We start from the raw sequence: 12,098 nt of genomic DNA on the forward strand, positions 1-12,098 counted from the left end.
GTTCGACGAATCCTTTTCAAACTTTGTACAGGTATTGGTGAGGAACTAGAACTGATTTAATTTTGAAACAGTCCCAAAATGGAAGCAGCGCCACATAGTGATAATGAAAAAAGCAGCAGTTTTGATGCTTGACCCTGCTAAGACCATAATTCAATAACCGTTTGATGGATCTTTTTCAGTCTTTGCAGAGGCATTATAGGGGGCTGGAATAGAACTGATAAAATTTTGAGACAGCTCGCCAGCAAATATGAAATATGGCTCTCAGGAAATATGAAAGAGCTTTGTGCGTGGAGATGTGATCTTTCCACATGATTTCAAGTGAAAACATGAAAAGTCATCTTTAAAACGAAGGCTATCGCTATTGCAAATGTCACACTATTTAAGGTCTCAGGAAGTCTAGGGGAAGCACAAATATATAGTACATATAGCTGTGTCTCACATAAAAAGGTTGTGCATACTCTGCTCATATTGTTCAAAATGGAGTAACACTTTGCCATGAATTTTTAATTTTAGTATGAGCCCATATAGTTAAGTCTTGACTGTTTACAGGTAAACACTTAAAAAAGATATAGCTGAGGTCCTGGATTCAGTCTCCTGCATTTTCTCTCTAACCCACTCAAAGAATTTCTTGCAGGGATTAATTCAGTATGTTTTAACAACATATAAAAAGACCAGATGAGTTAGGAGCAACACTTTACTTGAGGGGGCACAAATAATGTAGTAGTACATCCATCCATCTATTTTCCAAACCGCTTCCAATCCTACTGGGTCGCAGGGGGTCCGGAGCCTATCCCGGAAGCAATGTGCACAAGGCAGGGAACAACCCAGGATGAGGGGCCAGCCTGTCGCAGGGCACACACACACCATTCACTCTCACACACACACCTATGGGCAATTTAGCAACTCAAGTTAGCCTCAGCATGTTTTTTGGACTGTGGGGGGAAACCCCACGACGACATGGGGAGAACAAACAAACTCCACACACATGTGACCCAGGCAGAGACTCGAACCCGGGTCCCAGAGGTGTGAGGCAACAGTGCTAACCAGTGCATCTGTCAGAGTTCGCTGGTTAAAGCGGGTAGTGCGCACAGGCTGACAAGCGGGCAGGAAGCAGGCAAGCAGGCGGAGTACGGGGAAAACGGGGATTTATTCGGGATCGGGACGGAGCAGACAGCACTAAGACTAACTAACATCAATGACGGACCAGAAACTAAGGCAAGACATGGACTGAAATAGACGAGACTGGGCGAAAATAAGTGGACACAGCTGGGCAAGACCAGGGAAGCACACGTGGGTAATCAGGGGGCGTGGCACACACGAGGATCGTACGAGCCGTGCAAGACAGCACCACCATGCCGCCCCTGAAGTAGTACACTCTTACTTAATTTATTAATTAACCAGAAAGTATTAGTTATATACTGATCCCACGTTCGTTCATTCTTAATCATAACAGTTACTGTATTTGTTCATCATTTGTACTTGAGTAGTTACTGAGTTATTACTGAGTAATGTATATTTGAACAATATAAAATATAATAATATATGTGCTATAAATCAACAAACCATTGTCCTTTCCTTTTATCCACTGCAGGGCTGCAGGAAGCAGCATACAGAGGAAATGCCTTGGGCGGGATGGTAGCCTGGATCAGGGCTCACATACTGGCTCACATGTGGGCAATGAAGAAGTAGCACTTCACGTGTACGGGAGAAAAACAGCAGCCAGAGGAATCCTATGCAATCTCAGTGAGAATAAACTCCCCAGACCCAGGAATGGGGCAGGAATTGCAGGATTCTCCTCTAGCATTTATTTTGGCATACTGTATTTATTGCTATTATCCTTGGTACATGTTTATATTTGCCAATAATTGAAATTGAAATAAACATGATTATTATTCATCCATCCTCGTACCGCATATCCTGGAGACGAGGGCCTGGAGCTTATCCCAGGTAGCATAGGACACAATGGTATACTTTTGGATGGGATGCCAGTCCATTGCAGGGAATGCACTCACTCACACACTTTAAGCAATTTAGAGATGACAGTCTATTATTATTATTATGATACCTATAGTTTTTAGTAGTTTTCACTATTATTATGCTTTTTGCCATGGGAGTCTATGGCAGCCCATAGAGCTGATTGGCAACTTTTTTTAAATTTGGCACATCAATAGAGGTCAGTTCCAACTATTCATACCAATTTTGGGTTCAATCCATCCATCACTCTAGCGCCACCCTCAGGCCAAATTTCAAGAAATGTTTTTGCCTTATTCTCTTTCTTATCATTGTATGATTATGCTATTTACTTTTAAGTATTAGCATTACCTGTCTTAGTGACATCCCATAATACAGCTCTGATGACCTGATCACATATAAAACACTTCCCACGCAGCACATTATGCTTTATTATCTATTTATTATTCAAACATCAAACTTTGATGACGTCAATGTATATCCCTGACATAAATCACTGACGTGAAGCTATGGACATCATACTTAACTAGCTGACGTTTTAGTATTTTATATAGCATGATGGGTGCAGATCTAACTTAGTGTATAACTTAGTTTCGGCAGTGGTTTTGCTATATAGAGTCCATCGTCATGATCCCATAGTTAGCGGAAGCGAAAATAGTGTAATTAGTACAAGTACTGAAGAAATGTAATGTAATGTAATACCGAACAGCTTTCAAAAATGCGGTACCGCAATACCTTTTTGGCACCGGTATCCCGCGCAGCATCAGTCTGCCTGAGATATTTGATAAAGTGTGGATCTTCCTATACGTGCAGCACGAATAAATAAAAACCTCTGCTTTGTATACTTGACAAATCTGTGTGTGTCATCATACTCAAAACCGCCCCAAATAAGCCACGAAATTAACCATGAATTTTACCCTACTGTGGTACACAGCTTTGCTTCTTATGTTTCTTTCTCACAAAAAGTTGCAGGTTGATGACAAAACGTGCTCGCGTCCGGACCAATAAGTGCAACGGGGGGGGCAGAACTGGGGAGGGGGGCAGGATGCGATCGTGCTCGGTTGCGGTATAAGGCAGCCGGGCCCAGTGTGGTACGCGCTTAGTCTAATTACAGGTTCTTGTGGGAAGCTTGTGTGATGTATAACCTTGTTCATGTCAGGTTTCGGGCTGGTTGCGAGCGCGATCGCACGGACAGGAAACAGGCAGGCAGAACACGGGGAAACTGGGATTTATTAGCACTAAAACGGGACGAAGCACGAACATCGACTAACTAACATCAATGACGGACCAGGAACGAAAGCAAGACATGGACTGAAATAGACAGGACTGGGCGAAAATAATCGGACACAGCTGGGTATAATGGGGAAGCACACGTGGATAATCAGGGGGGCATGGCACACATGAGGATCGTACGAGCTGGGCGTGACAGTTCGACATACTGATCGCTATGTATCGCGATACAACAGTTTGCAATGTTACCAAAGTGTCATTTTATAATTCCCATATTAAACAAGTTACCGTGCATAGTGCTTTGGGGAGAGACAGACTCCAAGAGTGCAGTTCATTTCACGTGTCTTTAAGTCATTGTCTGATATTATCCAGAGCTGAATGTGTGATTCATGCTTACTACTATATTCTTGCTTTGCAGTTCTTACACAATTTTTTTTCTTATTTACTTCTACAAGTAAATAAAAAACTTATAAAACTGTCATTATTATATAACAACTATACGTATTATGATGTTATTATTTAGTTATGTTGTTGCTTGGTTACATTTGATGCCTCCGCACGTGGGAAGCTACCGGTTTGAAAGATGCGGCTTCACTTGCTTTTCTGCACCAAGATGGCAAGGTACGTTGCATTTCTGCTCCCATTTTATCGTATAACTTATCTTATTATTTAGTATCTGTCTTTGTATGTACAGTGGTACCTCGACCCACGAACTGTCCTGATCACGAATAAATCGGGTTACGAACCAAATGTTCCAAAATGTTTTGTACCGGTTGTCGAACCGTGTTTCGGGCCGCGAACCCACAAACGTCCCGAAAAGGGTCCAATGAAAGCTCCCCAAAGAACCACCCGAAACGCGAAGAAATGTCCAGTATAATAATAATTAAAAAAAATCATATTTTCGAAATTACTGCATTTGACTGTTACTCAGTCTTTTAATGTTGATTGTTTAGTTTTTTGGTGGGATGTTTTGTGGTTCTTTTCCGTGTTTTGGCGTCTTTCGAGCGACCAGCGTATGCTCAGTTTTAATGTTTTATTTAATTTAGCATTTGTTAGCATGTAAATGTAAATGTATGCTCTCAGTTATATGTGCACAGTCTGTCATAATTTGATTGTACGGTAGGGGGTGTTGAGTTGTACTGCGCGTGCTCGAAGTGTATGTATGTATGTATGTATAGAGTGACGTAAAGAGAAAGACGGCGATATGTCCTAGTTCATGGTGAATAACGTGTTGTGTGAACTTATTTTTCCATTTATAAATCCTCTATTATTGTTAGTCTTCTCCCGATTTTCTTACCGCTGCACCGACAGTTCGACGTGCCAACAGCATTATTTGTTACAAGTAAGGTTATTTTAATTTAAGTCTATATTCTTGGTCGCGTTCTCCCCATGTCGTCGTGGGCTTTCCTCCGGGTACTTGCTAAATTGCCCGTAGGAGTGCATGTGTGAGTGAATGGTGTGTGAGTGTGCCCTGCAATGGGCTGGCCCCCCCATCCTCGATTTTTCCCTGCCTCGTGCCCATTGCTTCCGGGATAGGCAACCCAGTAGGATAAGCGGTTTGGAAAATGGATGGATGGATTCTTGGTCACAGAAAAATATTAAAAATTGAAGAAAATGCAGCGTTTCTGTGGTTTAAACATATTGAACATAATACATATTTACATTATTTGAAATGGGAGAAATTGATTGAGGTCACGCACTTTTCAGGTCAGGAACTAAGTTCGTGAGCCGAGGTATGACTGTATATTGAAATATGTTTGTGTAAAATTCCGTATATTGTTTGGATTATATTTAAATTTTATGTGCAGGTTAGTTAGTGTCATATGCAGGGTTGCCAACCCTCACTCAAGATGTCTTGTAGTCAATCTGTTTTGTTCCATTATAAACCTAAAATTAGCTGCATCAAAAGTGTTGGGGTAGTCTGCAAACCCTCCAGACTATTTACAAGGTAGTAAGACTGTTACACATATGGAGATGAATGTGCAGACTTGTCTGGAATTGAGAATCTCACGCCAGCCAGCTGACCAAAGATAGCAGCTCTGCCTGTGCAGTAATGCGGTTGTTGATTGGGAAGGTGTGGGTCAGTGCAGAAGTGTAGTCCACATGTCAGGAGTGACTGACAGCTCCATTGCATTGCCTGTATGTTGTTTTTCCTCATTCAGAATCAGACGAATGGAGAAAGCTGTTTGCTGGAGCGACGACAGATACTGGGCAACTTGGGACAAGTGGGGAGAGGTGATTGACTGGGGAGATGAGAAAGAGCTGTGCTCCCCAGCAGAATCACCTTCTGACCAGGCTGACAGTTCCACTGAGTCACATTCCCGAAGGCGAATTGCCAAGGCAGTTAGCTGGACGGATGATGCTTATTGGGCAGCCTGGGACAAGTGGGAAGAGATCATCTGCTGGGGTGATGAAGAGGAGTGCTCCCAAGTAACTCCACCCACTAGCCAGCTTGGGAGGGATAAAGGGATAGATGTACATGGGTTGGAGGCTTTTGTGATAAATAACAGGACAATCTCCATAAAGCCTGTAGACAACCATCAAGACAGTCTGAAGATAGGAGCTGTGCTGGTAGACCTCTGCCAGTTTGATCTCGAATATTTAGATCAAAGTAAATTTAATTGTGAAATTGTGCAAGTACAAATTGGAGAAGTTGAAGTGGAGGAGACTAGAGAAAAGGCTTTTGAAAAAGAATTTGAATTGGAAATTGTGGATGTGGCAGTAGAAGTTATAAACAGTGAAATCCAGCTGAATGCTATAAATTTGGATATTGTTGAAACTAAGGTGGACAAATTATTATTGGAAGAACTGATCATTGGCGATTTAGAAGCAGGCAATGTGAAGGTGTCAGTGTCAAATGGCAATGTGGTGAAGGTACCCTTAAGGTACCCTTCACCACAGAGGAACAGAAGGACCAGGCAACCTTAGACCATACTCTCTGGTGGTTGACTCGTGGCAACTGGACTTGTCTCTGAAAGTTAGAAACGTTTCGCTGCTCATCCAAGCAGCTTCTTCAGACTGAGGGAGGTAGTAAGTGTCCACATATTTATCCTCCTGGGTAAGTAGTCTAAGGGGGCTCGTTGAGTGAAAAAAGTGGGGGGGGGGAGTTGCGGGTAGATGTAACCAGTCCCTCCTACTCCAATAGAGTGGGTCGTTAAGGGTGGTCCACCTGGTGGAGGTGTGAATTGGGTCTGTTTTTTTCCTGGGAATTATTTTTGTTTTGGCAAATGATGAGAGGGCCGCAGGTTAAATTGGAGACAGGTTGTGCCTAATGCCTCTACCTCTGTTGAGTGAGGGGTTGTGCATTTGCACATGCAAAGCTGCTTGGACGAGCAGTGAAACGTTTCTACCTTTCAGAGAGGTACAATGTCTTTGGATGTCTTTTGTCTTGTGCAGTCTGGGAGTTGACTGAATGCTGGGGCGGGGGTAGCTTTTCCTTTGTAGTGGGGTCCGGTGGGGCGCCTTGGGCTCTGTGGGGCCCGGTGGTGCTGCTGCCTTGGGCCCCGGTCTGGATGGGCCTGGGCCCCCCTCCCTGGATGGATTTCGGGGAACGGGGAGTGCTTATGGGGGTCAGCGGGGGAGCTGGCTCCGGTGGGGGAGGTATTTTGCCCCCCCCCCCATTCCTTTCCTCCCCATCCCTAAATGCTTCCCTCCTCCCGCTCCATCACACCACCACACATGTAGGGCTTTGAGGTGTAGGTGCGTTGCTGGGATGCAGGGTAGGTATTCCTCCTCTGTCCCCTCGCGACCACCTGTACCTCATTCATACACTACAACGTAGACACTCTCATTACTGACTCTCTCATGACACATACATTTAGGGCGTTGGGGATGGGCACACAGAATGGCATCCAGAGGGCGGTCTGTTCATTCAGCCTTACCTCTGGTGCCTGGGCCCACACCTCAATTTTAATCACACATAGACATTGAAGGCTCTGGGGAGAGGCCGAGCTAACACCAGCTGTTGGTCGGCAGGGGGTGGTTAGTGCCATGCCCTTCACCTGTTTTAAAAGCACTTTAGAACAACACACACCAACACCACATCTGAGCGGGCAAAGGGGGGCATGGGGTCTTTTCACACCCCCGTTCCCTGTTCGCCATTTGGGGCTGGGGGCTGAGAGGAAGAGCTGGCCGTCTGGTCGGGGTCTGGGCTGGTGGGCTTCTCGGCTGCTGCGGGGTCCGGGGTGATCTTCTGGTCTCCTCGCCAGAGGAAAAATAGGGGTCCACATAGAGTATATATGGGGAGTGAGAGTATGTGTACAGCGTTCATTTCTGTGTGTCTAAATGTTGGGTGAATGTGTAAATATTTGTTTATGTCTGCATGAGGGTGGGAACGTATGCTTGTATATGTGTGTGCCTGTTTGTCTATACACACGTGTCAGGTTGGGTCTTAGACTCCACCTGAAATAACATCTCGGGCACAATAAAGTGGTCCTCCGCAGAGGGGGGGTGGTGGAGGGAAAAAAAAAAAAAAAAGCTTGTGACCCACCGACCGATTTCTTATTTGATTACTGTTGTTCCTTGTCTTGTTTTTGACCCCTCGTGGTCTGCTTTTGTTTTTATTAGTGTCTCTAGTGTTTATCCCCTTTCCTCCTTTGAATCCCTGAGTGAGTCGTCCACTCTCTGTTTCTGCTTGCTCCATGACACGCTGTCGCTCTCAATCCGCCCTGGACCTGTGACAGTATTTCTGTTTTTGCTTTTGTTTGGACGTACTGAGTTTAGGATACCTAGCTTAGAAGGAATAGTTTAGCCTGTCATGTGTAACGTTGTTGAATGCGCTGATATCAGTGTTATGTCACAGTACCAGAAACTTAAAATGGTACATTTTGTTTTCTTTTTGTTTTCTTGCAATTACTACATACAAATGTTTAATGTTTTGCTGACATCTAATTAGAAAATAAATGCATTTATGCTTTAAATGATCTTTTTGTTGTCTTCAATCATTTCAACAGGTGAAAATGACCTGAAATCAATGAGTTTGAACACTGGACACTACATTCCGTGTTTGTGTATAAAGTCATGTTTAGCGTACATGCGGGTTCATTCGTATCCTTTTCCCCAGAGACAAAAAGTAGGCTAGGCTAATGGGAAAAAAACACACAAATATATAGACCTAATGTCAGTGTATTATTCATGAGGTTTTGTAATATCTGAGACCAAATTAAACTTAAGCTGTGTATTTAATGGATTTATGTGCTATTGCTACGGGTTTAATTGGTAAATAGGCCTTTTTCCAAGCAATTGAATATTTAAATGGGAATGTTTTACGTTATTGATTTAGCTTTAATCATGAAGTACCAAGCTTGATATCAATCCATGTCTAATGTGACATATTCAGGACATGCAAAGTCTATACACATAGGCACAGACTATGGCTGGGATTCGTGTGGCCTACCCTGCAGATGGGAGGCCAACACTGCATGGTATATATTCTTTAAATTTATTTAATATTAGTTACATAATTACTCATATAGACCATGTTAATACTTAATAGTGCATGTAAAGAAAATTATACTCTCATTTGACATTAATGTGTGGAGTGCATGTAAGTATGGAATATCCATCCGTTGGCTGTAGCACTTATCCTATTCAAGGTCAAAGCCAGAAGCTATGGATGCAAGACTGGGACAACAGGAGCTGACCCTGACAGGAAGCTCATCTCATAATTATATTCCCCACACCGTGCTGCTACTTGCAGAGCTTTGCTGGGGTAGGTGGTGTGGCTATCATACCAGCCGGCGACGCATCCAGTTAGGATGCTCTTGATGACACAGTTATAAAGTGTCCTGAGGATAAGGGGACTTGTGCCACACCTTTTAGCTCGTCGGAGGTAGAAGGGCCGCTGCTATGCATTTGAATTTTTCCCAATATGATAAATGTAGCGTGGAAAAAGTAACCATATCAGTTTACATGGGCTTCTACAGGGGGTTAAGTGTCCATCCATCCATTTTCTGAAGCCACTTAATTCCAGCTGGGGTTGCCTGGGGACTGGAACCTATCCCAAGAACACTGGGCACAAGTGGGAACCAACCCTGGGGAATCACCAACACACCACAGGGTGCACACACAACTACAGGACCAATTTAGACTCACCATTCAACCCCTCTTGAATGCTTTTGGACCGTGGGAGGAAACTACAGCGCCTGGTGAAAACTCAGACAAACAGACAACAGTGCTGTGGAGGTGGTCAGCAGCGTCAGATTCCTGGGGGTGCAGATAACTGACAATCTGGACTGGTCACCAAACACAACATCACCGGTTAAACGGGCTCAGTAGCGTTTGTACTTCCTCCTCCGGGTGAAGAGAGCTTTCCTCTCCCATCCTCAGCACCTTCTACCGAGGCACCATAGAGAGCGTGCTGACCAGCTGTATCTCCATCTGGTTTGGCAGCTCGAAAGCCTCAGACAGGAAATGGCTGCAGAGAGTGGTGAGGCCTGCAGAGAGGATCATCGGGACTTCTCTTCCATCCATCCACACGTCACTTTCCAGAGCTGCTTTTTTTCAATTGTCTAGTGCAATATGTCTGAAACGCTGATGTAGACTGGTGTTTGCTGCTATAGTGCTGTTGATATATTTTTATGCATATTCTATGTTAATTCCACTATATATTCTTTTTTTAATTCACTCTGCTGCTCCGATGATGAGTCAATGCAACGTAATTTTGCTCTGATGTGAACTAACCGGTGTATGTTCTCAAGGACAATGAAGTAGCCATTCTATTCTATTCTATTCTATTCGTTTCTATGTCTGGATAAGTTTGGGCTGGAATACAGAGAGAAGCTGGTGGCCAAAGCAGTGAAGGTCATGAGTGGCAGATGCTCTGGGGTCCAAACAGGAGTTAGAGAGGTTGCCAGATATGCATTTTATGTTCACTGCAGCCCACACTGTTTGCATTTGTCATTGTTGACTATGCGAAAAATGTCCCTGTAGCTGCATGTTTTCTCCTCTTTGCTGGAAAGACTGTGTGTGTTCATGTCAGGCTCATATGTTCACAAGAAATGGCTGGATGTATATAAAGAAATGTTCAGTGGGGCCCAGGGGAACTGCAAAGGCTCAGTGAGACTAGATGGGCCTGCTGCCGTGCTGCGTGTAGAAATCTTACGGAGAGGCTGAGTGCTGGACTAAGGCTGCCAGGTGAGATTTTAGATGATGCCGAATCCCCAGAGAGTTGCAGAGGCTAGAGGACTGCAGTCTCAGATTGACTTGAATTTTGTAGGGCTCCTTGTAGTGTTCAGAAAGGTGCTCGGTCAAGCAAAGTTTCTGCCAGACATGCTCCAGTCACCTAAGGCTGATCTTCGCAAAGCAGCCGACCTCACTGACACCCTCAGACAGACCTTTGAAGAATATCGCAAAGAGGACAGCTTTACTGAGCTGTGGGGTACAGTGACTGAAACATGCAGTGATCGCCGCATTTCTGCCACTGTCAAACCAAAAAGAACCAAACACAGCTCAAGCAGACCATATGATCGTCTTGTCACATCTACACCTGGACAGCAAAGACATGTTAACAGCAAAGACGCCTTCAGAAAAGGAGCGTTTATTCCCAGCATGGAGTCCATGATGAGGGAGATGGACAGGTGCTTCTCAAACTCCAGCTGTAACATAATGAGCGGCATACAAGCACTAAGCCATCAGACAACGACTCTTAAAGGAGGAGCTGCTTTTGTTAGTGGCTGAGGCAGGTGGCTCTGATTTGCAAGGCTTGGAAAGTGAGATACAACAGATATAAAGACTGGAGAGAAACAGAGCAGATAGTAAAGTGAAGCCATGCAGTCTGACAGAGTCAGTGAGGATCCTGGCTCCTTTAAGGACTTCTTCTTTGGACTTTATCATCTGTGTCAGATTGCTGTTGTTTTGCCAGTGAGGACTGCAGGCTGTGAGCGCAGCTTTTCAGCATTGAAACTTGTAAAAAATCACCAGCGATCAGCCGTGGCAGATGAGCGTCTGTGGAATCTAGCTGATCTCAGCACTGAGAACCAGCCTGCAAAAGCACTTAATGTAGATGTTTGTGAAACGTGCTGCTGCTCAGCACAACAACCGTCGCCTTAAGGCGTCTTAAGAAAAATGTGGTCACTGTAAAAGTTAGTGCACCACCTTTTACACGGTGGAGACTGAATACATCATTACTAGAGTTATTTTTAGAAGTTATTAAAAAAGATTGGACAACATTTATTGAAACAAATGACCTGCCTGGTATCTCTGCTTACAGACTCTGGGAGACGTCAAAGGCTGTAACTGGAGGTAGAATAATTTCATATTCAGCAGACAAAAGGAAAAAGGGAAAAGCTCTCGAGACAGAACTAGAACAGAAAATTAAAACTTTGGAATCAGCACATGTTTCCTCCCAAGAAAAACACTGAGCTGAGAAAATGTGAAATGGAATTGCAAGAATTAAGAGACAAAAAAACTCTTTCTGTCACAGGTATGTGCTCCATGACATAATCGATATGGACTCCACACTCCCTTTCCAGTGTGTCACTCTCCCTTTCCAGTGTGTCACTCTCCCTTGTGTTTTCGGATCCGAGTGGAGCTTGTGGTTACACACCAGCTGCCACCTGTTGTTATCCTGTAACATGAATGATTCTGTATTTGAATCTTTTCATCCTCAGTCTGAGTCTGAGTTCCTCGAGGAAAGTCATCAAGTGGTCAAGAACCTATCAAGGAGATCAGGGGCTTGTGGTCTGTATGCACCGTGACGTCCAATCCCAAGAGACATATGATCATTCACTTACAGGCCCGTGTCACACCAAGGGCCTCTTTTTTGATCAGTGTGTATCGGGTTTCACTGGGAGTCAGACTCCTACACAGACATGTACATCACTGGTCTGTATTCTCCATCTGGCTGCCTCTGCATTAGCCCTCCTCCAAGGCTGTATGACGATGCATCTGCTGACACA

General features: G+C 44.2%; 2 protein-coding genes across 9 annotated transcripts in view; one reads left to right on the forward strand and one right to left on the reverse strand.

Annotated features, from left to right (window-relative positions):
* Nucleotides 1–12,098, reverse strand: part of LOC125725217 (NACHT, LRR and PYD domains-containing protein 3-like) — a 457,448-nt gene that overhangs the window by 226,445 nt on the left and 218,905 nt on the right. The gene's annotated exons all lie outside the window — the stretch shown is intronic.
* LOC125725238 (uncharacterized) overlaps nt 3,085–12,098 on the forward strand; it is a 110,613-nt gene continuing 101,599 nt past the window's right edge. For 2 of the 4 annotated variants that reach the window (XM_049002007.1, XM_049002010.1), the window contains exons 1-2: nt 3,085–3,822; nt 5,364–6,045. In XM_049002007.1, the coding sequence (XP_048857964.1) occupies nt 3,785–3,822; nt 5,364–6,045 (720 nt within the window). In that variant the 5' untranslated portion in view covers nt 3,085–3,784. The remainder of the gene's footprint in view (nt 3,823–5,363; nt 6,046–12,098) is intronic. The other 2 variants (XM_049002008.1, XM_049002009.1) reach the window with 1 other exon arrangement.

Source organism: Brienomyrus brachyistius, unplaced genomic scaffold (assembly GCF_023856365.1).
Source record: "Brienomyrus brachyistius isolate T26 unplaced genomic scaffold, BBRACH_0.4 scaffold63, whole genome shotgun sequence".
Lineage (NCBI taxonomy): Eukaryota > Metazoa > Chordata > Actinopteri > Osteoglossiformes > Mormyridae > Brienomyrus > Brienomyrus brachyistius.